At 48.0% G+C, this 24,936-nt stretch overlaps 1 protein-coding gene across 1 annotated transcript in view; it reads right to left on the reverse strand.

The window, feature by feature from the left end:
- The window catches only part of CECR2 (CECR2 histone acetyl-lysine reader), a gene marked incomplete at its 5' end in the record, with an annotated part of 98,261 nt that extends 75,183 nt beyond the window's left edge, over positions 1 to 23,078 (reverse strand). Inside the window, one exon of the mRNA XM_080349117.1 lies at positions 22,902 to 23,078. Coding sequence (XP_080205243.1) covers positions 22,902 to 23,078 — 177 coding nt within the window. The remainder of the gene's footprint in view (positions 1 to 22,901) is intronic.
- Positions 23,079 to 24,936: the final 1,858 nt, after the last annotated feature.

Consider the following 24,936-nt stretch of genomic DNA (forward strand, 5'->3'; position numbering starts at 1 on the left):
CACACCGTGTCTCACCTGCAGGACCAGGATGCTGCCCAGCTCCCGGGGATCCTGCCTGCCTGCAGTCGTCAACCAGCCCCTAATGCCCATAGGATTCCTGGGTGGAAGGAGACATGGAAATACAGGCTGCGTTAAACCAAGAGATGTCCACCTGCACCCCAAAGAAAAGTTCTTAGTTACCTGCTTGGGAATGGCTGGATAATGAGAGGGTAGCCCAAGGAGCTGTAAATCCAAACACATCATTTCCTTCTTTTACCAAAACATACATGAAGTGCTTGCAAATCATACGGCTGCATTTATTTTTGGACAACTATAGTTAGTTACAGTATGTTTTCTAGCAAGCTGCCAAGGACGGTCATCCTCTGTACTCATGCGTGAGCATTTCCCAGCTATAGCTTCTTATAGTCTTTAATTCAAAGGATGGGCAGAACTTCAAGGCCAAAAAAAAAAAAAAAAAATCCTACTTGCTTAGCAGCTAAGTAGCCATTGTAAATTCCACACATTTCACAGCAGAGGGCTGGAACTGCCCAAGATCTGATGTATTCCTCTCACCGCCTTGCCTCTATAACTCTTCCTTGTGGAGGAGAGCTGGATTCATTTGCTTCCCAAGTCAATCAACAGAGTTCATGAGTCAGCCAAGGGAATGCTGACAAGCAAGAGGGTATGCTCCTGCCCCCAGGAACTGATTACACTGCCTCTTAATTGTTCCCAGATTCTATTATCCCTGAAGAGACAAGCAGCACCAGCCAGCTTGTTGACAACATCCACCCCATACAGCCTACCTCATCAGACACAGAGAAATTTGCATTTCTGCAAACCACAGATCTGTTAAGACTACAATACTTAGGTTATTGAAAAGTTAGGTCTTACAGACCTCTGTCAGAAAATCACCTGTCTTTTGAGTCAGAGCTGTATATATAATATTGAGTCTGTTGGTAATCCCACAGTCAGAAAGCTATGTCATACCAAGACAGTTCAGACCTATAACCAGTATGATAACTCTGTGTATCTCTGATCCAGACAATTGCCTCTATTCACATTCTGTACCAATGCTCAATTTTTTTCCCATTCCCTTCTGTCCTCACTAAAACGAGGACACTCAAAGCTTCATTTCACTCTTTGCTCATTGTTAACTGGAGTATTTTGGTTTTTTACACTGCCACAGGGACTCACTTGTTACTATATGTTTCATATAATCTATGCAGACTGTTGACCCTCCCTAACAGTTCAGGTGACAGCATGCTACAAAGGAAATGCAACATTTAGGACTGTAAAAACAACCTGAGATCTGTCCCATTATTCAAACCCTTTATAACAGTTATTAAATGAGTAATCACATACATCTCCATTACACTTCATTCAGTACATGAGAGCATGAGACTAGGAAGTAAAGACAGCTGTTCAATATTGATTTTTATCCTTCTTATTCTTTATGTATCCCTATGCCTAATTTGCTACATCACTTCTAAGCCCAGCCACCAAATAAGCTATTAATCGCTTCACAGACCTTTTGCTGTGGTGTCCTCCACGTAGTATCTCAATCCAATAAGCACTAATTCTTTTCTCAACCTATTTACAAGTTAATGATTTTTAATCTGATTTGACAAATGAGAAATTGGAGGGGGAAAAAAAAAAAAAAATGACCAACGCTAGCAAAATTCACAATTCAATTTAAGCAGCCGGTGGCTGCACCTCTACTTGAGATTGCTCTCCACCCCCAAAAAAATCCTGCAAGCCCCATGCTTGGCATTTTTATGGCAGCATTTAAAATACAGAGTTTGAATTGCTATTTTTCCCAGGACTGTGAGAAGGTGGGTCAGCAGCAGTACACCCCAGAGGCAGGGAAAAAAGCAAGAGAGAGAAAGTTGCCTTGGCCAAAGCCTCTCAGAGAACCTGTGGCAGAGGCAGGCTCTTCCCTGCAGCACCAGCACTGATTCCAACTTCAGCAGCAAGCTGAAGAGTTGGGCAATACAGTTAAGGCAGCTTCAGAGGGTTCAGTACTGAACCAGAAATGCCACAGAGCGCTACCAAGCATAAACTCCCTCTGCCATTTCTAACACATCTCCCCAGTTTAGCTCTGTACTGGCTGGCACCCACAGCCATGCCTCAGCTGGATAATTCAGCATATGGAAAACACACCCTTATCTGGATCATATGGATGCCCAGCAGCCAGGGATGGAGGAGACATGTGGAAGAAACCATGGATCCAAGCTCTGCAGCACAAGTCAGAGGCGAAGGAGCCTTTGCCCTCTGTGCTTCGGCCAACACAGTAACTCATGGGGGTCATCCACGACACGATCTGGGACCCCATGCTGTCTCCCTTGGCTTCACCTACGCTCTTTCCCAGCTCCCACAACAGCTCATAAACTGTTGTGTTGCCACAGCTTGCGGGGAGCACATGAGAATACACCCTCAAGTACACACCTGGGTAAATAAAGGTTTCTTGTGAGAAATGAGGCATAAATGATTCACCCAGAGCCATAAGTCAGTCTGGGTCTCTCTAACAGGGATGAGTGCTGAGACAGAATAGGCAACTCCTCATCAGTATATTTCTGCTGGCAAAACCCATCCTTATTCCTCTATTCCTACACCTCTTCCACTCAGTTGTGGGCTTCATTGTAAGCCAGACAAGCAAAATAATTTCAGTTAAAAAATAAAACTCAAAAATTTCACTTCCAAGACCTGGATCATGTCCAGGTTTCACGCATAACTCCACAAAACTGAACTTGTAGGTGAAAAGGGGCTGTAATCTCCTTGATTAGGAGCAAGAGTGTAAGATGAATCACACAATAAGAGCCAAAGACCTCACACCTGCCTTGCCATGGGCTAGACCAGCATGGCACTACACCTTTACTTAGCCAAAAGACAGCTTTTCTTTTCCTGCAGCAGCTCCCATCTCTCATATCCTGCCCACCTTCAAAATTCTTAAGCAAACGAGGTGAGAATCACATAGCTAACAGCTTCCTTCTGTGCACAGCCTTGATTTATACTCTCAGCACCATCTGCCCCACAGAGCGAGCACCGCCATTCTCCCATTGAAAAAGCAAATGACCCCATAATTAAAAACAATCATCATCTGCAGGTACAAGGCAATGCACTAAAGGTTGCACAGGAAACTGTAAATCTATAGTTTCCTATCAAGTAATTGAGTTGGTAATCATTTAGCATCAGTTTCAACCCAGAAAACAATAATGTACAATAAACCCCTCACTATCATGTCACGGCAGTAGTTTGAAGCAGACACCTTCTCTACCACTGCTACCACTTGAGCTCAAGTACAAATTACATCAGCAAACAGGCAGCGAATATTGTGCTTTGAAGCCCTAACTGCAGGACTGAAACACTGAAAAGCATGCAGGAACAGACCAATTTTATGGACAGCCTACCCAAAGGCAAGCAGTTAAAAGTGGGTATTTTGCCCCAGAGCTAATAGTTCTTCAACCAGTTATATTATGGCTAGCCATTGGATTTTCATGGTAAAGCTATTGCTTGCACCTGCCCTGTTAAGAAGTTGAGATTCAGCTTGTAGATGCTGATTTTTTTTCTGTATTTACAAGAGCACTGAAGGTGAAGCATTATGAACATTAACTAGGCATGCTAATATTTTCATTAATAAAATATCAGAGTAAAAAAAAAAAAGGTTTAAGTTTGACATCTTGTCTGAGCTGGTGCACTCAGTTCCTCTCCGTCATCCATGGAGGGAGAGACACCTTCAGACTGATCCACACCAGACTACAATAGACTTCTCTCATCTCTCAAAGACCAGTTCCTTTCCACTGACAGTGACAAACCCCTGCATGATCAGTCTGATCCGACAGTCCACTTTGAAGACTAAATTATTCTTGCCCCTTTTCTCATCCCCACCGCTTATTCCAACTCCTACACCATGGTGTGGCTGGTACTACTGTTTGCCAGGCCAGTCTATAAGCCAGTTCATAAAACTAATCCAGGCAAAAAATAACATCAGGCAAAGGGAGCTGAGGTGTTTTGCTGCCTTTTATCCACTGGCCAGATCAGCAACCTGACCTATGTCAGTGTGGCCCCACAAAGAATTTTGCTGGCCCACCTGAAAAAGTGCTGCTAGGGATGCAGGAACTAGATAGTCACCTAACTTTTGAGCACATGGAAGTAGAGCAAATGAGCTAAGTCTTAAAAAGAAAGCAAAGGCCAGAACTCTTGGGCTATCCGTTCTCAACAACTACTACAACAATTACTACAACAACTACAATTATAATAATAATAATTTAAAACCCTTCCTGTCTGGTCTACAGGATTTCTGGCAAGGCAACAGCTGCTATTTTGCATGCTCCTTACCCACAGGTCCCATTTGGAGTGCCTACATAATGACTCCTGAAGTAAGGTATCTGTGCACAGGCAACATCCATCCCTCAAAGGCAAACTACTCCCTATATAATGAGAAAAAGAACTGGTAGTTTCCAACCCCTTCTTATTACCAGTCACAGTTCAATTGGAGTTTCAAAAAAACACTCGCAAAAGGTGTATCCCTGCCTAAACTACACACCTTTGCTTCCCCATTCCCTTCCTGCTCAAGCTGAATTTCAGCAAATAGTTTTAGATCATGCATTGCTAAATGTTCTCTTAAAACAACTTGTGAGAAATCTGCTCTCTTTTTTCAGGGGTGGGAAAAAAACTGAGAAAAGTGTTGTGTTCTTCAAACTATGGTTAACCCGATCTACTGCTAGCAACAGGCTCAATCCAAGCAAGAGTTTTGACTAGAGATGTCTGGAGGTTCCTGCTGACTATATATTTTTGTGAATTTATATCAGGGTTTCCTTATCAATCTTTCCTGAAATCAAGTCTTGATTGGCTTTCCCTTCATAACAGTCTTCACAGATCATTTACACTTTAAAGGTCTCAGCCTCCAGCATCACCTCTCTCTTTTTGGATGCTTTCTTCACTCTCTTCTCCACGTACAGCAGCACAAAACCAGGTGCATGCCATGAACAGTCTGGAAAAGCAACAAGCAAAGCCATTGCTCCCTAGGTAGGACACCAACATGGCAATACTCGCCCCATCGTGACCAAAGGAACCTGATGAACAAGCATTTGAGGCTGGATGCATGTGTCTACATGAACGCTAAGAGGTCCACACAAAGGTATGGTTGAGTAATGTTCAACACACCTTGGACCTTTTGATGGAAGGAAGAGGCATTAATGTACCCAGGCTAAAATTAACCTGTCTCCAAGTTGCAGCAGGTGTCATTTGTCTTTTCACTTCTTATTCTATCCTGGCAAAAGTAGGAAAATAAATCAGGATGGTTCCTTACTTCCTACCTATGGACAAAAGGGCAGCAGAGGAGAGGACTCCTCCTCTTCAGTTGCAGAGGAACAATCCACTCTTCTGGTGCCACAGGTCAGACTTTGGACACCCTTCCTACAGATAGAAGAATAGAGATTCTCACTTGCCCCCTTACTAGGCAGGAGTCTCAGACAAGTAAGAGGGTTTATTTGGCAACTGGGTATTTGTCCTACAAGAGGGCTCTGCCCAAGATATCAAGCATCTGCATGTTAACCAGGAAATCTCACAGAAGAAAACATCACCAAAGTAACTTTGTTCCTGTGCTTCTGAGGAACCCAGAAACATCACCATCCAGTTCAGCATCTTCTACCCAACCCCTGCTCCTTGTCCCAGCCAGGGCTCACACGTGGTGTGGTGACTTTTGTGCAGTACATCCAACTAACTCCTCAACGTCCAGGCACATACTCTTGGCTCAACTGTGTATCGCCCCGCTATTTTTTGGGGGGTGAGAAATAAGCACTCAAAAAAAAAAAAGAGAAGATGGGGAACCTGCACAGCCCCTGCCATTTGTTTAGCTCAGACAGAACTTCAAGCATTGCTGTAGTTGTCTTGAAATCAAACCAGTGGTTGATAGCACCAATTAACACCTTCCAGCATAACAATACCTTCATCTCATCTCTTCCCATTCTCTCAACAGCTTAACATATTGGCACCTTGAATGGCTTCTCTCCCAGACAGCAGACAAACAGTAACGTGGAGAAGAGTGAGGAATGAAGGTGTACACAGTGCCCTAGGCATGAGGAGAGAGGCAGTGCAAAATACTAGCAGTCAAAATCTTACATTAGAAGAAAAAATTAGTGCTTGACTTGAGACAGCCAAGAGGGTGAAACTAATATAGAGAAATAATTTTTTTACTTTTTGTTAATAGCTAAAAGTTCGGAAGATTTTTTTTAGATCACCCTTTCACCAAATAATACATTGTTCTCGTCACACAGGGGGGAAAGCCACAGGAGCAGTTTAATGAAAGTGGGGGAAGATTAAAAACATCTTCAGATTTTCTTTAGAATAAAGCAGCAATAAAGACAAATAAGTTCTTATGTTTAAGTTACCTCTTTAAGCTTCTTGCATGAACTGAAGTTCGCAAGCTCAACCATACGCAACAGCCTTGCATTACAGGAGCATGTAAGACTGTTTCTTTAGCACTCCATATTCAGCGTACAGGTTGGGTGCCACATGGAGCAGCAGTCAGCTCTAGTTGACAAACAAGGAATATCCCAAAGGTAAAACTTTGGTCTCAAATGAGACACTGCTTTCTGCAATTGCAGCGTAAATCTGGAGTACATTGACTTGAACCCACTGGACTTGCTCCAAATTAACACTGCTGCGACTGAACACAGCGTTATGGCTGACGGAGAGAAAAGGAGCAGAGGCTTCTGTTTTATTCAATATACTGTTTTATTACAGTAATAGGACTGTGGATGTGAGATTCCCAGGATTTAAAACAAAGCCAAGTTTGTGGAGAGGCAACACTTTATATTAGACCAGCAGGAAAAAGTGAGCAGCCTCTGGATTCAGAGCTGGATTATTTTTCCTCAGCACTTATGCTACCATTTAAAACTATAATAATAAAAAAATAGCCTTGCTTGTAAAGATGTCTAATCACCCTTCGTGATGCCACTGCCCATCTACCTTAAGATTCAGCTGGAGGGATATCTGCAGCTTGGGCACATTCCCAACAGGGAGAAGCCTCCGGCTTGGCTCCCCACCAGCCCCGGGGTAGAACGGCTGCTGGGAAAGGAGCAGTAATCCCAAACCGGCTGTGCCACGCCGCCTTCCACCACACCCCAAGGGCCTTCGCCTCCAACATTGAAATGCTAATCCGACTTCGTAAACCCATAAACAAAAACAAAGAGGAGAACACAAGAGGTAAAAAGCCTCCCTGAACTGTGTCTCCAAACTGAATCTCCGGCATTCAGGCTCTGTCCTGCAGAGCATGATTTTGCCCACAGGAGTGAGTCCCACAAGCTCTGATATCAAAATTGCTGGCAGGCAGCATCTTTATGGTCAGATGCATTTAAATGGCCACTTCTACCACATGCTAGAATATCTTTTGTTTCAGAAATCTCCTCAGAAAATAGCTTTTTAATGCACCAACAGACAAGGCACAGACCTGCTAGCCTTGCTTATTGCCCATTTACAACTGGACACCATCAAATATTAATAATACAAAAACCTAACTGGCTTCTGCAGCTGGGCCCAAACTTGACTCTGTGTGTGCTGAATGGACTTTCCCCACCTCCCCCCAGACTCACACTTTTAAGCCCTATGTCTGCCCACTCGCTCACAAAATGGGGACAGTGACTTCCAGGAGACCCTGGCCAGGAGTAGAAGGTGGTTCCCATAGCTTTAGGCCTGCCACAGGTTGGCATGGGGTGTATAGCTCAGCTAGTGGGGAGAACAGGTCTGGTGGCTTCCCTTGGAAGCCGAGATGCTAGATCTCAGGGATCAATAGGGACACGCGATCCCAAGGCTTGCTGGCCCTTCTCTCTGCTTACACTGCTCTTCTTGCAAACCCTGCCAGCACACCCACATCTGTAGAGAGTCAACATCACAGATCATTTCTCACCAGCAAACACTCCCTACCAGACAAGAGCACCACAACCACCTAACTACCCTGAAAACTGCCCTTTTGTTTGCCATTCTCTCTGTTTTCTTCTGTCTCCTGACCTGTTTTTGCAAGCATTTCACGCTGCCTGGCATGTGGAAGCCAGATTTTATAGACAAAGCAGCCCCTCAGATATTTATCTCTCCACTGAGGAGCAGCAGATTCTGAGGACACTGCTGCTGTCATTGATTTTCAGGGCAGAGGAAGAGGGCAGATCCAGCAACACGGACCACAGAGAATGGGAAAGTCGATCTACATGCCATCAGCGGAGGGGAGGCAATTGCTTACTGGAGTAGCTCAAGCCAGCTGTGGTTAACTTAGGCCAGAAGGTCCAAGGGCTCTTCTCTGCCAAGTTTAGTATTGGATGACAGCAAAATGTGCTTAATTTGACAGTTTCATTTTAACATGTGTGGGCAAAGTCTAGAAGGAGAAGGCAGCAGCAGCCATGGAGTGGAGTTGCATCATGATAAGGTAGCTTTTTTATTGCCGCAACCCAGTGCTCAGTACTAAAAACAGATATAAAAAAATTATAGATGCTGACTCTTCACCTTAGCAATGAAATAATTGAACACAGCGTGTCTTCTACAGGTAACTATATTCTCACAAGTTATAAAAATAAGCCCTTTACTATAAATTTCAAGCTCCATGCCACACCTCTAGCATTACAGGATATGGAAGCTTAGGCACAGCATTTGGGATGGAAAACAAGGAAACTTTCTCCTTATTACTCTTTTCACATTTTTTAAAATCTACAATAAAGTTATGGCACTGATGTGATTCCTGTGTCCTCCTCAAAGTGCAGGAAATACACTGGTATTCCTGTGAGCATGTGCAAATGCAGTTCCTCAAGCAGCCACTGAAGCAGTAGAAAGAGACAAGTGGTAAACACCAAGTTTACTTAGTGGAGTCCTGTCAAATGCATGGAGATGCCCTGGCTTGTTTGGGGCTGTGTGCCAGTGGGGATGGGGAAGAAGGTACACAAGAACAACTTCTGATCTCCACTTGACAGTTTCTCCTGAAGAACTGTGAAGTGCATCTTTCTTTCATAATGCTTTGCTCTTCATTACATGTTATAAAGCCATCATCTGGTTTACAGTGCATGCCTAGACACAAACTTCCACAAGCCCAGTGCATTCTCCAGGCCAAGGGTGTCACACTCATTTTCACTGGGGGACACATCAGCCTTCAAAAGGCTGTATTTTATTTTAGAACTGTGTAAATGTAACTACTCCTACATCTATACAGTCCTAAAATTACACTCAGCCCTTTGAAGGCAACCATGAGGCTGATGTGGCCCCCGTGAAAATGAGTATGACACCCCAGTCTAGGCTATCTGGGGGCAAGATTTGTTGGCAGAGCATTGACAGACATGCCTATCACATACCAGGTAGGCCAAACACCACCTAAACTGGAGTGTATAGCAGTATGTCTTCTCCACTCTAGGCTCTTAATAAGAAAGGGCCACCTTGGCGGTCCTGTACTGGGCACTTTGCAACCATCACCCACTTCTGCTCAGAGTCCCCACATTGGCGAAGCAGCCCTCTCCCTTTCACGCAAGTGCACCCCAGGCACACAGGGCAGTGAAGGGTTAATTTAATTAGTTCTCTGTGTGCTCAAAGAATTACAGGCAACTTCATTTAATTATTAAGTAGCCAATCAGGTAATCTCTGTATCTGATTAGCACACTAATGAAATAATGTCTTCCAGTTCAAAGCTGTCACTCCAATCAGGAGACAGCCCTTCAGCTAGAAGGAAAAGCTGGCCAGGTTTCCATGGGCTCAAGGCTTTGGATTTTGGAGAAGGGATGGGAGCAAGGAGTGGAAACGTTTCCACCTTGCCTCTCATCATCTCTGTTCCTCTGCACAGAACAGTGTGGCTCCTCCTCCCAAAGGGATGAGTACTTGTCTCCAGAGGCTCTCTGATGGTCCAGGCGAGTGTCCTGTGTCACCATCACCACATGTCCCTTCTCTCCTGCTCCCAGATGCCCAAGAAGGCTACAGTCGACCAGAGAGCGTCAGGCTGTTAGCACATCGCCTAGGCATTGCCAACTGCGAGATCTGCTAAATATGTGGGGCATGACTCTGCTATGGTCCACATGGGAGAAGAGTCACACAGCAAAGCCATTATAGCAATAAGAGGAAGCCAGAAACCCTCCTCCCTCCCCCACACTGCACTCTGCTCCTGTGTCATATGCAGTTATTTCCAGCCTGGGGAAAAGTGCAAGGCAGCAGCTGTCACACGAGGCAAGGACTTGCCCCTTTTAAACAGGGATTTCAGGACTAAATGACCCATTACAATTAACACAGCTGCAAGAACTGGGACACTTCCACACAGAGAGGGGCTTCAATAGTGGGGGAGGAAAGGAAGAGATAAGCAGAGGGTTAGGATTGTACTTTCAAGACCTGGCATGGAGTCTCCCACCCCTCTGCTTTTTAAGTACTAGCTCAGCTGTCCTCTTCCAACTGCTAATGCTCAGTGAGGCAGCTGAGCCAGGGTGTGCAGCCCAGCCCAAGCCTGCCACACCATCTCCTCCATCAGCCCCTTACCCACAGGATCACTCCTGCTCAGACCCAGCTCAGAAATTCTTTTTCCCAAAGAACAGTACCAACTACTCTACTGAGCAACAGCGGCATGGCTGCTTTTTGCCTAGCCATGCACATATAAACTTTTAATTAGCTAGCCCAGGTTTATCAGAAGAGCTTCAGCAGGATGTGGTTCAGCACAACCCAACCATCCCAGCATTTATCTGAGGAGCCCAACAGATGTTGCTGTCCATGCTCAAGCCTGCGTTGCTGCATCTGTACATCCTCTGACGCTGGTTTAAATGCTAACTCAGCTCCCACTGCTGCAGCTGCCCGCGTGCCTTTGCAACTCAGGGTGGGCGTTCCCATTTCTAAGCAGTAGATCACCTTTCTGGTGATACTTCCACACTCCTATCACATTTCCCAGGAAATGAGTGGAACCTTCAGGATGCTCACACCAAACAGCACTAGTTTTAAGTCACCACTCTGAAAACAAACAGAGAAAATCCCAAGAGGAAGCAGAAAAATTGTGAGCAGCCCCCAGCTGGCCAACCAGCCAGCCGGCTGCCTATGAGAACGCTGAAGTGTTGACACTTTTTGTTGACCCTTTTTTTTTCCTAAGCACATCCCATGAACAAGAAACAACACTGCAGAGATGGAAGATGTATCTCCCTCTTTTCTCTTTGCTGACTACAGCCGTTCCAAATGAAGAAAACCAGTTAGATCAAGAAATTCAGGCTTGGACAGCACAATGAAGTATCCACTAATAATCAATCCTTTCACAGCAGCCTTCCTGCCAACTGGCTATGGACTAGCCAATGATTGTAAAAACTAGTTACTCTTCCAAGGGAAAACAACACATCATGTGGCAGTCCATGCTCATCCTTTAATTCTAAAACCAGTCCTGCTTACAAAAGAAATACAATTCTACCTATCTAATTGCCCATTCTGAAAACAGCCTTGAAACCTAAGGCTGGGTTCCTCCTGCCTTGTGCTTCATTATTCACAAAAAACCCTCCCAAAGTGAAAAAACTGGTGTCATTCAAGTTAACAGAAAATTCTAAAAATGCCAAGGCGGGGAGTTTATTAGCTACCAAAACACTATTGTCACCCCCATATTTCTGGCAGCTACCTCAGGAAGGGCAAGCAGGAGAACCTGCCACAGCAGAGCTGCCCCACCACTCATTAACCAGCAAGCAGATGCAACTAGAGCCAGACTTAAGCACAAGCGGCTGAAGTGGCCACCTGGGGACCCGCATTCCTTGACAGCTCCACAATTCGCATTCCAGTCCCCTCATCCTCCAGCCCTGAAATCAGGTCAGGGAGGCACAGCATGACCTGATCTCCACCTCTGATAGCACCAAGCCTGTCCCATCGCCTCTTGCCACCCATGCCAGTCAGGCCACATGCACCGCCTCCCCATCCTGCACAGAGCAAGGACACAGATACCCATCCGGACACGTGAAGGGACTCCCTCTCAATGCCACGGCTATTTGTGGATCAGCCACGATCCAAAACTTCCCAAAATGAGAAAGTCCGGGTGTTTGCCAGGTCAGACGCTTACTACAGCGAGTAGTTTGTTCCACCAAGGGACTCGTAACACCCTCCCAAATTACACATTGCCCTTTACGGGATGCCGCAGCAGCTGGAATCGGCTCCCTTCTCACATTCCTTAATAAGCACTTCCATCAGAGAGCAGGGTGGATGCAGGGCATCAGCTGCAGTTAATCATAACCAAGAGCTGGGCTCCCTTTCCCCAGGCTCTGTGGCACTATCTACAGCCTAAGAATATCCAGCACCACCCTCCTTGCTGGGGCTGGGGGAGTCAAATGGTCTGATCTCTCAGGCATTACAGGTCTCCCCTGTTACAGGAGACTTTCACTCTGCCTCCCCAAGCAGCAGCATTCAGCAGGGCCCCTCAATAGCTGGTTGAGATCCTACAGATCATGGAAAGATAATCCATTGCACTACTAATGCACCACTGCAGCTGTCTATGGAGAAAATCCCCTTTCAACCAAAAAAAAACACCAAAAAAACACCCACCCTCAAGCCCTTTGATCCTCTCCAACACACAATTATCTTAAGGGCAAAATAGTCTTCTGTGCCTCAGCACCTTGTATTGGGCTGAAAGAAAGGAAATTGAGACTGCTATTCCCTGTTTATTCTACATGGCTGCCCTGTCCAAGAACACAAGCCTCTTAAGCACTGGCAAGCAAATCCTGATGGTTAGATACCTGTATTGCTGGGTGACCAGAGCCTAAGGGAAAGTTTTCTGGGGAAAATGCTTTAGTTTTGTTTTTTTTTTTTTTCTTTTAAAGCCTGAATTTCTAAGACAGATTATAAAATTTTGCACTATTTTGTATTTGCGCAAGACTGCGAACTACAGTGAAGTTTGACTGATTTCAACTGCACATTTGGGTCTGACTTTGGAAGAGACGATTAAAAGGATCACCATCAACTTCAATTTAAACTTTTTTTAACCAGAATGTTAACTTAAATATATACATATAGCAAGCCTTGATGTAGTACCAAAAAACATCCTCCAGAATCCTTTTACAGAGGCTGCTAAGGGTTCTTCCCCACATGCCCCCCCTTGCTGCATGACCTCTTGTTACCTGTGCAGTCTTACTCCACCTGCTACCCAGGGTTGCAGTGCGATAAGCATTTCTTTCAGCCGAAGTGTCAGCTATAAAAAGCCCTTCCCCTCCCTGCTGCCTGTTTCCATTCCCATGCCACTGCTTCAGCCAAGCTGGTACAACCTTTTGTGTGGATGTGGAGGGAGCCAGCTGGGGAAACTGTTCCTGATTAGACTTAGATCACTTAAAGAAGACAGTGTTGCGGTTTTTAATCCAGGTGAGCAGTTTTACTGCCATCCATGACAGGTGGCAGGAGCTGCCATGGGAAGATGGCTTGAGCATTGATGTCCTTGGGTTCCACCAGACGCTGCTCATGAGTCCACACTAATAACACAGGGAAAATGGCCACATGATGTCAAACTCTCCAATGAGGAATACAAAAATATGAAAGAAAAAAAAAAAGTCACTTCTCTAAGGCCCTGAAATCCTATTAATTTCAGAGGTACTCACAACTGCACTTTATACAAGAATTTTTAGAAAACTCATCCAAAAACCCTCAAGAAAGCACTACTCCTTGTGCACATTTCTCCATCAATCACCCATTAACAAGTTTAGAATTTTTGGCTGACTCAACCAAAGGCAACAGGGATGCTGGAGTCTTGGACATGCAGTTTCTATAGAGAGTGCTCACCATACTTGGCCCCTGCAATCATCCCAAACATGTTTACATGCCAATGCACATATGCGGCCTAGGACCTGCATGGGACAAGACATGATCTTTGTGAGAGAAGGATACAGAAAAAGAAGAGCTCTGAGAAATATCAGACACAGGAACTGAAGGGCTGCCATCTTCCATGTTCAGAATGGAAACCCTTCTGAAACCAGGACTCACTTTTACTTGCAAGTACAATGTAGTTTGCATTTGAAAATGCATTTCACTTTTACAAAGCACCCGTAATGTTACTTTTTCAGGGGTCATGAAGCAACTTGTGTGCTGGGCTGGTTAAGGTTAGGGCCTAAGTGAGGTCTTAAATACCACAGGAAAGCATGGAAGGGGTCTTGCTTTCTGGATTTTTTTTTTTCCTTGCTTATTTCTCAGCATTTGAACCTTCCCAGCACACCAGAAGAGGGAGCCTTTGACTCCTCTCCTATGCTCATCATTTGTTTTATATTAGCAACAATGACAAGCTCTATTAAGAGTCAAGCTCTTTAAATGAACTTTCACCCCTTGCCTCCTAAAACAAACAAAAAACCCAAGCAAGAAAAAAAAATAAAATAAAACCACAACTCTCTTTGCCTTGTGTTACAGATATATAAATATTTTTGCTGCCACAACTCCCTGTGTACAGGGCTCATCAGAAATGAGGGAACTAGCTCTGCCTTCCAACCCTTTGGCTGTGTGAAGCTCCAGCCCCTTTACAGCAGGCTTAACTGGAGACACGAGGCCAGAGAATCAACAGCTTTACCAATGAGGAGGAAAAAGACTCTCCAGCGCTCCTTTTGCATCACCAGCCACAGTAGCCAGGACTAAACTAACACTAGAGTTTCAAGAGCCACAGTGGATTGACCCAGCAGCTTATGGCCACCAAAAAAGCACAAAGTCCCAGTGCCACCACAGGACTACAACTGCCCCAAAAGTCCAGCCAGAACCCAGCAAGCAGCTGGGTTGGCACTGGGGAAGGGACTGACCAGAGAGTCAGAAGCACAACCAGAGCAAGGGCTTGAAAGGGAGCGAGATATTCCTTCTGGCAGCCGTCATCCCCCAAAACCAAAGCTTCAGGTTTCACTGCTCCCTCGGCAGCACGTGTGTCCTCCTTCCCACCGGGCTGAAGACACCAGCTCAACCACATCAATGTAAAAACCAGACACCCCCATCACCACCACCCTGATGTTGAACTAAGCTATGTTAATAGAGGGAAGAGCTGAACCAGTGTAAGTACATCTATGGCACTGTGTAAGCACACCCAGGGTGAAGAGCTTGCACTGCTTAAATCAGATCAGTCCCAGGATCATGTTAAACTGGTGGCCTGGCCCAGGCAGAAGTGGCCTGAGGATCATGATGCCCCTTGTGTTTCAAGTCATCCAGTATTGACTTAATGTACTGCCTTCTCCAGCCCGCCCTCAGCAGTCGTACCCTGGAGATACCAGCAGGTTGGGTTTTTTCAGTGTAAAGTTGGGGTTTTATCTGGACATTTACAAGATATGAAGAGTCTGTCAAGAAGTTGAGCCGGCTCTGAAAAGAGTTGCCATGTTGGGCTGCCTTGAAGCCACCTTGGAGCAAAGCAAAGAGCTTGACTACCACCAGCCCGAGTGTCACATCATTCCCCTGTCCCCAAGTAAAGGCAGACTTAAAATCCACTCCTAAAAAAGCAGAGAAACATGTTCTGGCAGTAAGCAAACCATACTAGGACTGCTTTTTCCCATCAGCTGTTTTCTATGCCTCACACAAAAGGCCGCAAACCCTTCCTAATTGCAGGAGCCCTCCACCTAACAGACCCTGCTCTTGGGGCCCTCCTCCCCAGGAACTGGGGGAGAACTGGGGCACAATAGGAAGGAGAGCAGCTAAAGGGAATAGATCTGTTAAATTAACACATTTTCTGTCAACCAAATCAGCTGCCCCTAGTGCTATTGTTGGTGAAACAATGGAGACCCCAGGAATGGGCACCCATTAAAAGGAACAAGCCTGCTGAAAGGATACACTCTGAGGCACTGCCTTGTGTGTTTAACAGGATTCTCTACTGTAAGGAAGGAGGAATCACTAGGCTGCATTGTTCCCACCACCACAGCAGATGCTGTTGCTTCTGGTAACGAGGAAGGGGGGGGGAAATATAATAATATATTTTCATACCTACCTACAATAAAGTTTACAAGACAAACTTTTAATTTGGGAACTTTTAACTTCCTGGCTATTGTAATTTCTGCCTATAGCCCTTTTCTTGAGGAGATTTTTGCCTCAAAGAAGTCTATGAAAGCATCCATTGCCATTACAAAAGTTAATTCTTCACCCTTCATGCAGGCACTTAACAGATGCCAGGGGCAGAATGGCACAGCTATGCCGGCATTATTTGCAGGGAGAGAAAAACCGCAGTTAAGCAGGTCTACATATAAAGCTGCAACACTTTAAAGGTGTTACTTTTAGCTGGTTTGGCTAGAGCAGATTCCAAAAGGAATAAACTTTCAAGGCCTAATTTAGATGCGCTACGCAGAGGTTTACATCAGCTGCACTGAATTGGTACAGGTTTGTGGTAGTCGAGTCTTTGTAAACAAAGCAAACTGCAAAGTCATATTTAAGTTACTACACAGAGTATTTTTTTTTTCCTAGCAGGGAAAGACTTGATGGTTTTAAATTGTTTTTTAAACAAGTTCAGCTTAAACCATTAAACTTGTGGGTGCACAAACACATCAGCTAATGCCAGACACAATTTTCAAAGTCAGCTGTGCTAGCAGAAGCAGCAATTGCCGCCAACTACTACGACCACAAAAAATCTGCAATATCAACCTGCAGGTACTCCATCCAAGTCTCTAGAATTCTTATTGCATTCCTCTTTCTCTTCAGCCTTTGACTGCTACAGTCATTCCCCAGCTTTCCTGTCACCTAACTCAGATCCATTCAAAATGTTGCTGTCAAAATAACCTTTCGCATCCATTGTTCAGACACCCCTTGGCTGCATGCAGTCACTTCTTGTTTCTTTTCACAGGCTTAAGATAATGTTTTAACTCACATATCAGCTTCCTGAACTACCTATTCCTTCTTTTTGTATCCAATTACACTAGAGTCTCATTATATATAATGTAAACACTTGTTAAAAAGTTGAAGATCTACAGTTAGGAGAGATGTGACTTGCATTTGAAATGGAAACTGATATAGTGCTTTCCAATTTGCAGACCACTTGAAACAACAGCACCGAGAAGTATCTCTCTTCCTCCCCCTCCATTAATCTCAATGAACCCTAGAGCCTAATACTGACATGTAGAGTGTTAATGATTCTATTATGAACAGAATAACTAAGGCAGCAAAAGTGAAGACCAGCAAAGGAAGAACTGCTGCCAGAACAGACACGGGGAGAAGAACAGGGCACTGCTGAAGCAACAAAACTAAATATGGTGGGGACAGGACAGGTAGAAAGAACAGTAAAAACAATACTAACCCTCCATTGCATTCTTGGTTTTTAAACCTGATTTTCAAACAACAAATACTGAGTCTGCACCCTCTGCTCTGATGAAGCTGATGCTGACCAGGGGAAGCAGAGGCACTGTGGAGCAACTGTGATATACAACCCAAATTCATACACTGGTCCATAAATGAGTCTCTCCACACAATGAGGTAGACACTTTTTCTTTTCAGTATCAAGTCCATTTTTTCAACCATGTCTACTCAGCATACAGCATCTCTCCCTGCACTGCCAATTACTCTGCCTTTACTCAGACAATTTGCTTTTTTGAAAGCCAGGAGCTTTGTGCAAGAGTTAAGTTTTAGTGAGCAGATAGATCTATTGTTTGCTCTTGTTTTGGACAGTGCCTTCCACTTTAACATTGCCTACTGCCAATGGGCAAATGGCAAGAGGGACAGACATCCTAATGCCTGCACTATTCTACTGAAAAGGCATTTAAAGTAGCTCAGACTTACCCTCTATGAGTAGAGCTGATCTACATGAATTCACTGACATTTTGGTCAGCTTGCTGCACCTACTTGTTGCATTTATCTTAATCAGATTCTAAATTCTTCTGATCAGAAACTACTTGACCATCTCTGCTATCATACAACATGATGAGGCATCAGTAGGTGCTGTACATGCTACTGTAATACAAATAATGATGCAGTACCAGACCAGAATAGCTACAGAAGAGTGAAGGCTTAGCACTCAGGTACCGTACCACACTGCCTGTGGAATTAACTCTGTACAAACCACTGGCAGAACAGGAAGGCTGTGCCATTTTAGTGTCACAGATTACAAGGAACCCACTCAGAGAGCACAGAGCAATGGGCTGCACAAAGAAATTCTAGCAGGATCCAACATGACAGGACAGTGGAGCTTCAAATCATATTTGACGATCCTGTACTCACTAAGAAGAACATGTTTTTCAAAGTATTAAAATTCTAACAGTCCTTGAGTTTAACACATTAAAAAATATTTTTGCTTTTAAAGGTCTACCTGGTCTGCACAGATAGAAGGACCCCCTGTACTTTGCTCTCTCCTTCACAGAGCCAGGGCACAGCTTTTCCTCTCTATATACTCTTCCTCCTCCAGGGAGACCCATGGGAGCAGTAGCAGCCACTGGTTTGTAACAGCCACATAATATTCCTGACAGAAAGAGCCTATTCAAGAACTGACATGGCAGATATAGCACTACGGGAGGAAAAAAGGTGGGCAAGAGCAGTGGTGCCCTGTCTGAGGGTGGGAGGAATGTACTTAAAGGCAGAGCCAGAGCCCAAAGCGCCAGGAAGGGGCAAGAGGCAAGGAAAAGCATCTTAAAGAGGAAAAGCATCTTAAAGCTGTAGTGAAGTTAACAGCAGAGGCAATTTGCCCAAAGGCGCTTTTAAAAACCACAGGAAAAGATTTATGTTTTCCTTGTGTAATGTGGCTTTTCCCCCTTTTCCAAATAAACTAAGTTAACAACAATGTTTTGACTATTTTCAAGCACGTTCTTGAAAGTCACCTCCCCTCCACCTAGCCAGGCAGAAGTTCCTAAATGTTTTAGCCCACAGCTCCCGCGAGCACATGCCAAAGAGCTGGGTGGCCATGCCACGCTGGCTTCTGTCCAGTGTTTTCAAGTTATACTGAAATACAGTTGAAAACATTAAATATTCTCCCAATATTTTTTATGCAAACAATCCCTTCAGCTGCCAGGAGGATATTTCAGTCACAGAAGGGAGGGCACATGGCCAGGAGAGACTTTGTCATGAGAGGTGTCCCACATTACAGTCCGGTCTTGAAGAGGGAAACAAATCACTCCCTATCATCACCTGCACTAACTTGGCTGCGGAAAGCATCTTTTTTGTCCATCAAGGCAAGGTCTACCAAAAAATGATGTGCCCCTTATGGACAGACATTCTCCTGCTGGAGTACTGTTAGAGAAGTAAGGACAAATGTACTCAAAGCTGATTTTACAAACCACTGAGAAAGAAAGCACAACAACCAAACCAACACAGCTAAAACCCCACTTTTGAAATGGCATGAAAGTTTGGTACAGCAGATGGCCGACAAGGCAGCCATTTAAAAGGAGGGTAGGAAAGATAACACACACACACGCCCCCACCCCAGAAGGCAGAAGTCCTTTCTGCCATCCTCAGAGATTCACTTAAAAACATGGCATGAGGCCGAACGCATCCTGGAGCACCCGCTCCTGGCCCACTGAACTTTTGACCCACTGTCGGTAGCTGAACCCCTCCCGAGTCCATCGCCGGGTGATGCTGCGGCGGAGATTTGAAAAGAGGAGCCCTGTGCCTCGTCAGGCGCCTGCATCTGCCAGAGCCAGCATGGGGGCTGGCTGCGCCCACCCCCTTCCTGAACAATGCCCAGGGCCCAGCCTGATGGATGCACTTCTTTCTTTTGGTTTGGAAACCCCTTCCCATGGTCTCTGGGTACGCACTGGTCCAGCAAAAAGAAAACAAAACATCTGCTTCCCAGGTTTCTGACATCCAGATGCTGATGGCAGCCCCGCATCTGGAAGCTTCACTTTATTTTGGGTCAATAAGTAGAGGGCGAAAGGTTTGCATTTAAAAAGACAGAAAAAAAAAAAAAATTAAAAAAATAAAAAAGGACCTCTGTGCTGCCTCCCTGCACTAAAGCCCACAAACTTCTCAAATACCATCAGCAAATCTGCTCAGCACAGGAGGGATGGGTCCAGATGGCCTGTCATTACAGAGCCTTCCAGTTAGCTATGGGCAGACCCCACCAGAAGAAAAGAGAGGAGAGGAAAAAAACAGGGAAGGAGGGAGAAAAACAAAAGATAACTATAGCTTAAAAAAAAAAAAAAAAATCATGAAACATCCACCAAAACCATATTGGAAGATCAGGTTTTGTCTGGTTTGGGGACTGCAGAGACTAGCGACGAAACCTTAACCTCACCACTTGCTAAAATCGGAGGGAGGAAGAGAGCAGATGATACTTGTTACAAGCAGAATTAAGGTTTGTTTAAAACTTTCAGTTTGTGTAACAACGTTTAAGAGTTTAGTACCAAACTCCCAAGTGGAGATACACTGGTATCAGAAAAAGAAAAAAACAAAACAAAACAAAAAAACCCCACACCACAAAACTGCCAACCAGGATTTAACTTGAGAGCTCAGTCCTCCTAGGAAGAAGAGAATATTCTCCAAGAAGAGCCAACCGCATCCAGACCAAGGCCATCCCTTAGAGGTGCTGGGCAGAGTCAGACAAACATTTGCTGTGAAGCTCAAGGAGTTTGAGTGTGTCCATCTTCCGGCTGAAACCCTCTGAGGCCAAGATCTCCATTTCTGCTTCCACACACAAGAAAACAGGTTGACTCAAACCACCTGTTTTAGTTTGCATTCAAATGGACCAGGGCACTCACCCCTGGGTTACCCACAAAGGGCAGTAACTTTTGAGGGAAGGGGTGGTAACTTCTCAAACCACTTGTGTTTGCCACAAGAACAAGTCCCCACAACAACCAATGCTAAAGCAAGAAAATATCATTTGTAAATGAGCACAGTTTGGGTTTTAGATGGCTAGATACGGTTTTATCTCCCCCTAATATTTGCCTCAAGTTCTAGTGTTTCCCCAAACTGCTAGAAAAACAGGCACCTTCATTATATTCAGACACCCCTGAAGCTCAAAGCCCATCTCAGAGACAGCAGTGAGATGGCCAGAATGGGCACTGACATTCCCGGATCCAAAACCAAGAGGGGGAGCCTTCTTTATGCAGCCAAATAAAGTATACATCAAAATTCACACAGAGCAGTACTCTTAGCAAAAAAGTACAAGTCCCATTGCTAGCCACCACTTTCACACCAGTAACTGTTTGGGGAAGCTCTTTGTGCAAAGCGCTATTCCCAGATATCCCTCAAACCAGTGACGAGGCTGGAACAAATACACCAGGCAAGAGGTAAGAAGACAGTGAGCTTCAAGGAACAGCAAGTTTTGAAACTGCCTGCACTAGGCTGCTAGCACCATGCCGGGGAAGGAGGTTTACTCTGTGCGTCTGAAGATGCCAAGTTCTGACAGCCACATCCATCCTCTCGCAGCATCCCGATTTTAACCGTGACTCCCTCAAACCATCCCTCAAAACACCGTCCTTTAAAACTCGATTCTGCCAAGTGCTGCAGGCCATCCACACGCACAAGAGTATTTTGGCAATGTTTTCAGTATGCTGCCTCTGCTCTGCAACACCCCCAGCACCAACGTGCATGCACTCCTCGTCCCGGGCATCCCCCCCAAAAAAAGCAAGGTAATTTGTTCCGAGTGATGTTAACTCCCCCACCCTAAGCGTGCTCCGGGAACCAAAGGGGAGCCCACATTTAGTTCATTTGTGAAGCAAGCCAGATGCTAATTGCCTCCAAAGGTGAAAGGCTAGTGCCTTGGCCCTTTTATCATTGTAAATTCAGGTTCCTTCAAGACTTTGCTCTGCTGGGCCCGGAGAGCCTCCCCCTTTAATGGTTTGGCATCAATAGGAGGGGGAGGGGAGTTCCCTTTCGCAAGAAGTTGCATCATTGAGAGACCTTATCCCCTTTCAAGATTTCGCACCGCATAAGGGATTCCCCCTCTTCAGAAATTCACATCCTGCTCGAGGAGTTTTGCTCTTTAGAGCTTCGCGCATCCCATTGAACTTTTAAGCATCTTTGGAATTCTCATTCACGGGGCAATTACTGTCTTTAAAAAACACACGCCACCACGTTATTCACCCGGTTTATTGCCAACGCGCTGGCAAGAATAGCTTTTCACAGCAAGCACAAAAGGTTTCCTACCAGGGCACACTTCGTTTGTAACATTTGTAGCCAGAGCACAAAATATTTACGGAACATTAGCCACGCACGCGAAAATAAGAATTAAAAAAAAAAAAAAGGCACAAGAAAGTTACAGAGGAAAATGGGTAAAAAGGTACGAAAGCCGCGTTTTCCCTTCACGGGGGACAGCAGCGGTGAGGAAGGCACCGTCGCTCCCCCGGAGCCGCACAATGAGCGGCGCGGTGCCTCGCGGAGCGGCCCGGCCTCGCTGGGGTGCGGGGGAAACGCTGCACCACCCGCCTCCCGGCTCGGCGGCGACCCTGCGCGCCCCCCACCCCGCAGCAGCACCGCCCAGGTGGGGACCTCCTTCCTCCCCCCCACCTTCCAACAAAAGAGACTAACTTGGGCACAGGCTGAGTGGGCTGGAGACCCCCCCCCAACAACAGCCGCGGGTACTCCCGGGGGAGGTGGGGGGTTACCGGGCCGGGCCCGCCTCTCGCCGCCACCATTTTAGGCACGGGGGACCCACCGCCGGCTCTGTGCCGAGTCCGTCCCCCCACAACCTTTGTGTGCGGACACCGGCCCGGCGGAACAATGCGGGCCGGCTGCGGCCGGCCCCGCTCCGTCCGCGGCTGCCTCCGCCGGGTCCGCAGCCGGGGACTGGGTTCTGCCCGCAGCCGCCCACCGGCACCCCGGGACGGGCGCACCGAAAGTTTGCGAAAGCACCCGAGAGGAATGGGGAAGTTGTTGCATCTGTCGCAAGCGGAGGGGGGACCCCGCGCTGCATCACGCCGGGATCCAGCGGCTCACCGGGGCTGGGGGACATGGGGAGCGGCGTGCGGGACCCGCCGGGCAGGGAGAGCACAGCGGGGACGCTGCCGCGGCACGAAAACAGCCCGCGGGCTGCGGCGAGACCGGCCGGCGGGTGCCCGGCGGGGCGCGCACCGTGGAGGGGACGGCGGGCGCGGGGCTCTCACCTCGATCTCGAAGTCGGGCAGACGGAAGGCGGTGCGGAACAGCGAGCAGAAGTGCGCTATGGCAGGGACTTCCCACCAGGAGCGGAGCTCGTCCAGCGCCACCGCCGCCTCGGGGCCGCCGGTGCCTGCCACGCCGCCGCCGCCACCGCCGCAGCCGCCGTCCTCCTCCGGGCACATCTCCCGCGGCCACCGCCGGCTGCCTGGCTGCCTGTCGCCCGCTCGCTCGCTGCCTCACTCCGCGGGCGGCTGCGTGCCGCCGCCGCTCGGCGCTCCGGCTCCGCCCGCCCCCCGGCGCCACGCCGCTCAGCGGCCGCCCCCCGGCGGCCCCGCGCTGCCCCCTCGCTGCCGCCCGCGCATGGGGCGGCTCGGCGCCGGCGCGGGGGCGCTAGGGCCGGCGGGGGCGCTGCTGCTGCCCCTGCCGCGGGCGGCCGCCGCTGCGTGGGCCCATCCTCCTCCGCCTCCCCGCGCCACCGCCCGCGCCCTGCAGAGCAACCGCCGCGCCGCCGGGAACAGATGGGCCCGGGGCGGAGCGGGGGGGCGAGGGGACCCGGGAGGGGAGGGGCGGGGTCCCACGCGGGGGGGCGGGGTTAGGAGAGGGAGGGCGAATGGGGAGGCGAGAGCGGGCGGGGGGCGGGCCGGGCCGCGGGGAGTGGACAAAAGGCGTGAGGGCGGGGTGGGCGGGGCCGAGGCGGAACTGGGGGGCTGTGCGGCCGTGCACGAGGAGGGGGTGGAGCCGGCGCTCATCACAACAACAGGCCCCTCGCGCCCGCCTGGCCACGCCTACCGAGGCGGGGCCACCGGAGGGGGGGCGGGGCCGGGCGCTGCTGGGGACGGGGCGGGCGGGCGGCGGTGGCCCTTGTGTCCCGGCACGCGGCCGTTCCGTGTCCCCGTCCCTGCGCGAAGGAGGGAAGGGACGCGGCGCCCCGGCCACACGTGGGCGGTGCCCGCCCGCTCCCGCGGCGAAGCGAGGCCATGGGACGGAGCGCTGCCCGGGACTGAGCGCCCGCCCTCGGCGGAGCCTCCGCCCCCCGCCTGCCCTTCGCCCCAGGGGTCACCCGGCTCTGCCCCTCGCCTCAGCCCCTCGTACCTTGCTGGTGTCCAGCCGCAGCCCCTTCCCTCAGAGCGGGTGGATCTCCGGCTCCGGTCCCCAGGACAGTGGGGCTGCCCGTCGGGCTGCCCGGGACAGCGCCTCCGCCCTGGTGCCAGTCTTGTGCTCCCCAGCCCGGGCCCTCTGGCAGGTCACCGGCGTGGCTGTGGCTGCTGGGGCTGGCCCCTGGCTGCAGCGCAGGGGGAACCCTCCAGGGTTTAGCTCCTCACTTTGTAGTTTTGTGTGAAGGAGCCCAAGAGGCACTTGTTCACTGCTGCTGTGAGGGGCCGGCCATCCTCCTCTGCCCTGAGGCACTTCAGTGTCTCATCTGTACACCCAGTACCTCCATTTCTCCTGCCTCTGAAACGAAGAGATTAAAACTGCCCTATTTTGAAATATAACACGGAAAAATATCCAGCAAGAGCACGGATGCGTTTTTTCGCAGGACTGCCCTCATGGGACACAGAGCTTCAGTGAAACACCAAGCTGCTGCAACTTGGCATGCTGTCACTGCATCACTTTACAACCTCTCAGTCTGTGTCCCTTGCTCGGCTTTTAAACAGTTGCAAAATGTCGCTGTGCAAGACCCCACATCATCTTGGGGTCTTACCTCTAGTGAAACCATCGCAAAGCCAGTGTTTAACCACAGCTTAGAACTCCTTCCACTCCTTCCTGCTTTCATTGGCCAGGGCCGTTTTTGTCCTCTCCCTCTCCCTCTCCCTCTCCCTCTCTCTCTCCCTCTCCCTCTCCCTCTCCCTCTCCCATTCCTTTCCCTTCCCCATGGGCTGCAACTTGTGAATGCGTGGGCTCAGTGTAGGACATGCAGAGACATGGAGACATGCAGAGCTCAGGCTGGGTCTGAGTGTGATTAGTCCAGAACTGACTGGACAAATCCCATGGCCTGGTGACCACCAGCATGGATGCAGGGAAGCAGTGAAACGCCTGAGA

Source organism: Nesoenas mayeri (assembly GCF_963082525.1).
Source record: "Nesoenas mayeri genome assembly, chromosome: 1".
In the NCBI taxonomy this organism is placed as follows: Eukaryota; Metazoa; Chordata; class Aves; order Columbiformes; family Columbidae; genus Nesoenas; species Nesoenas mayeri.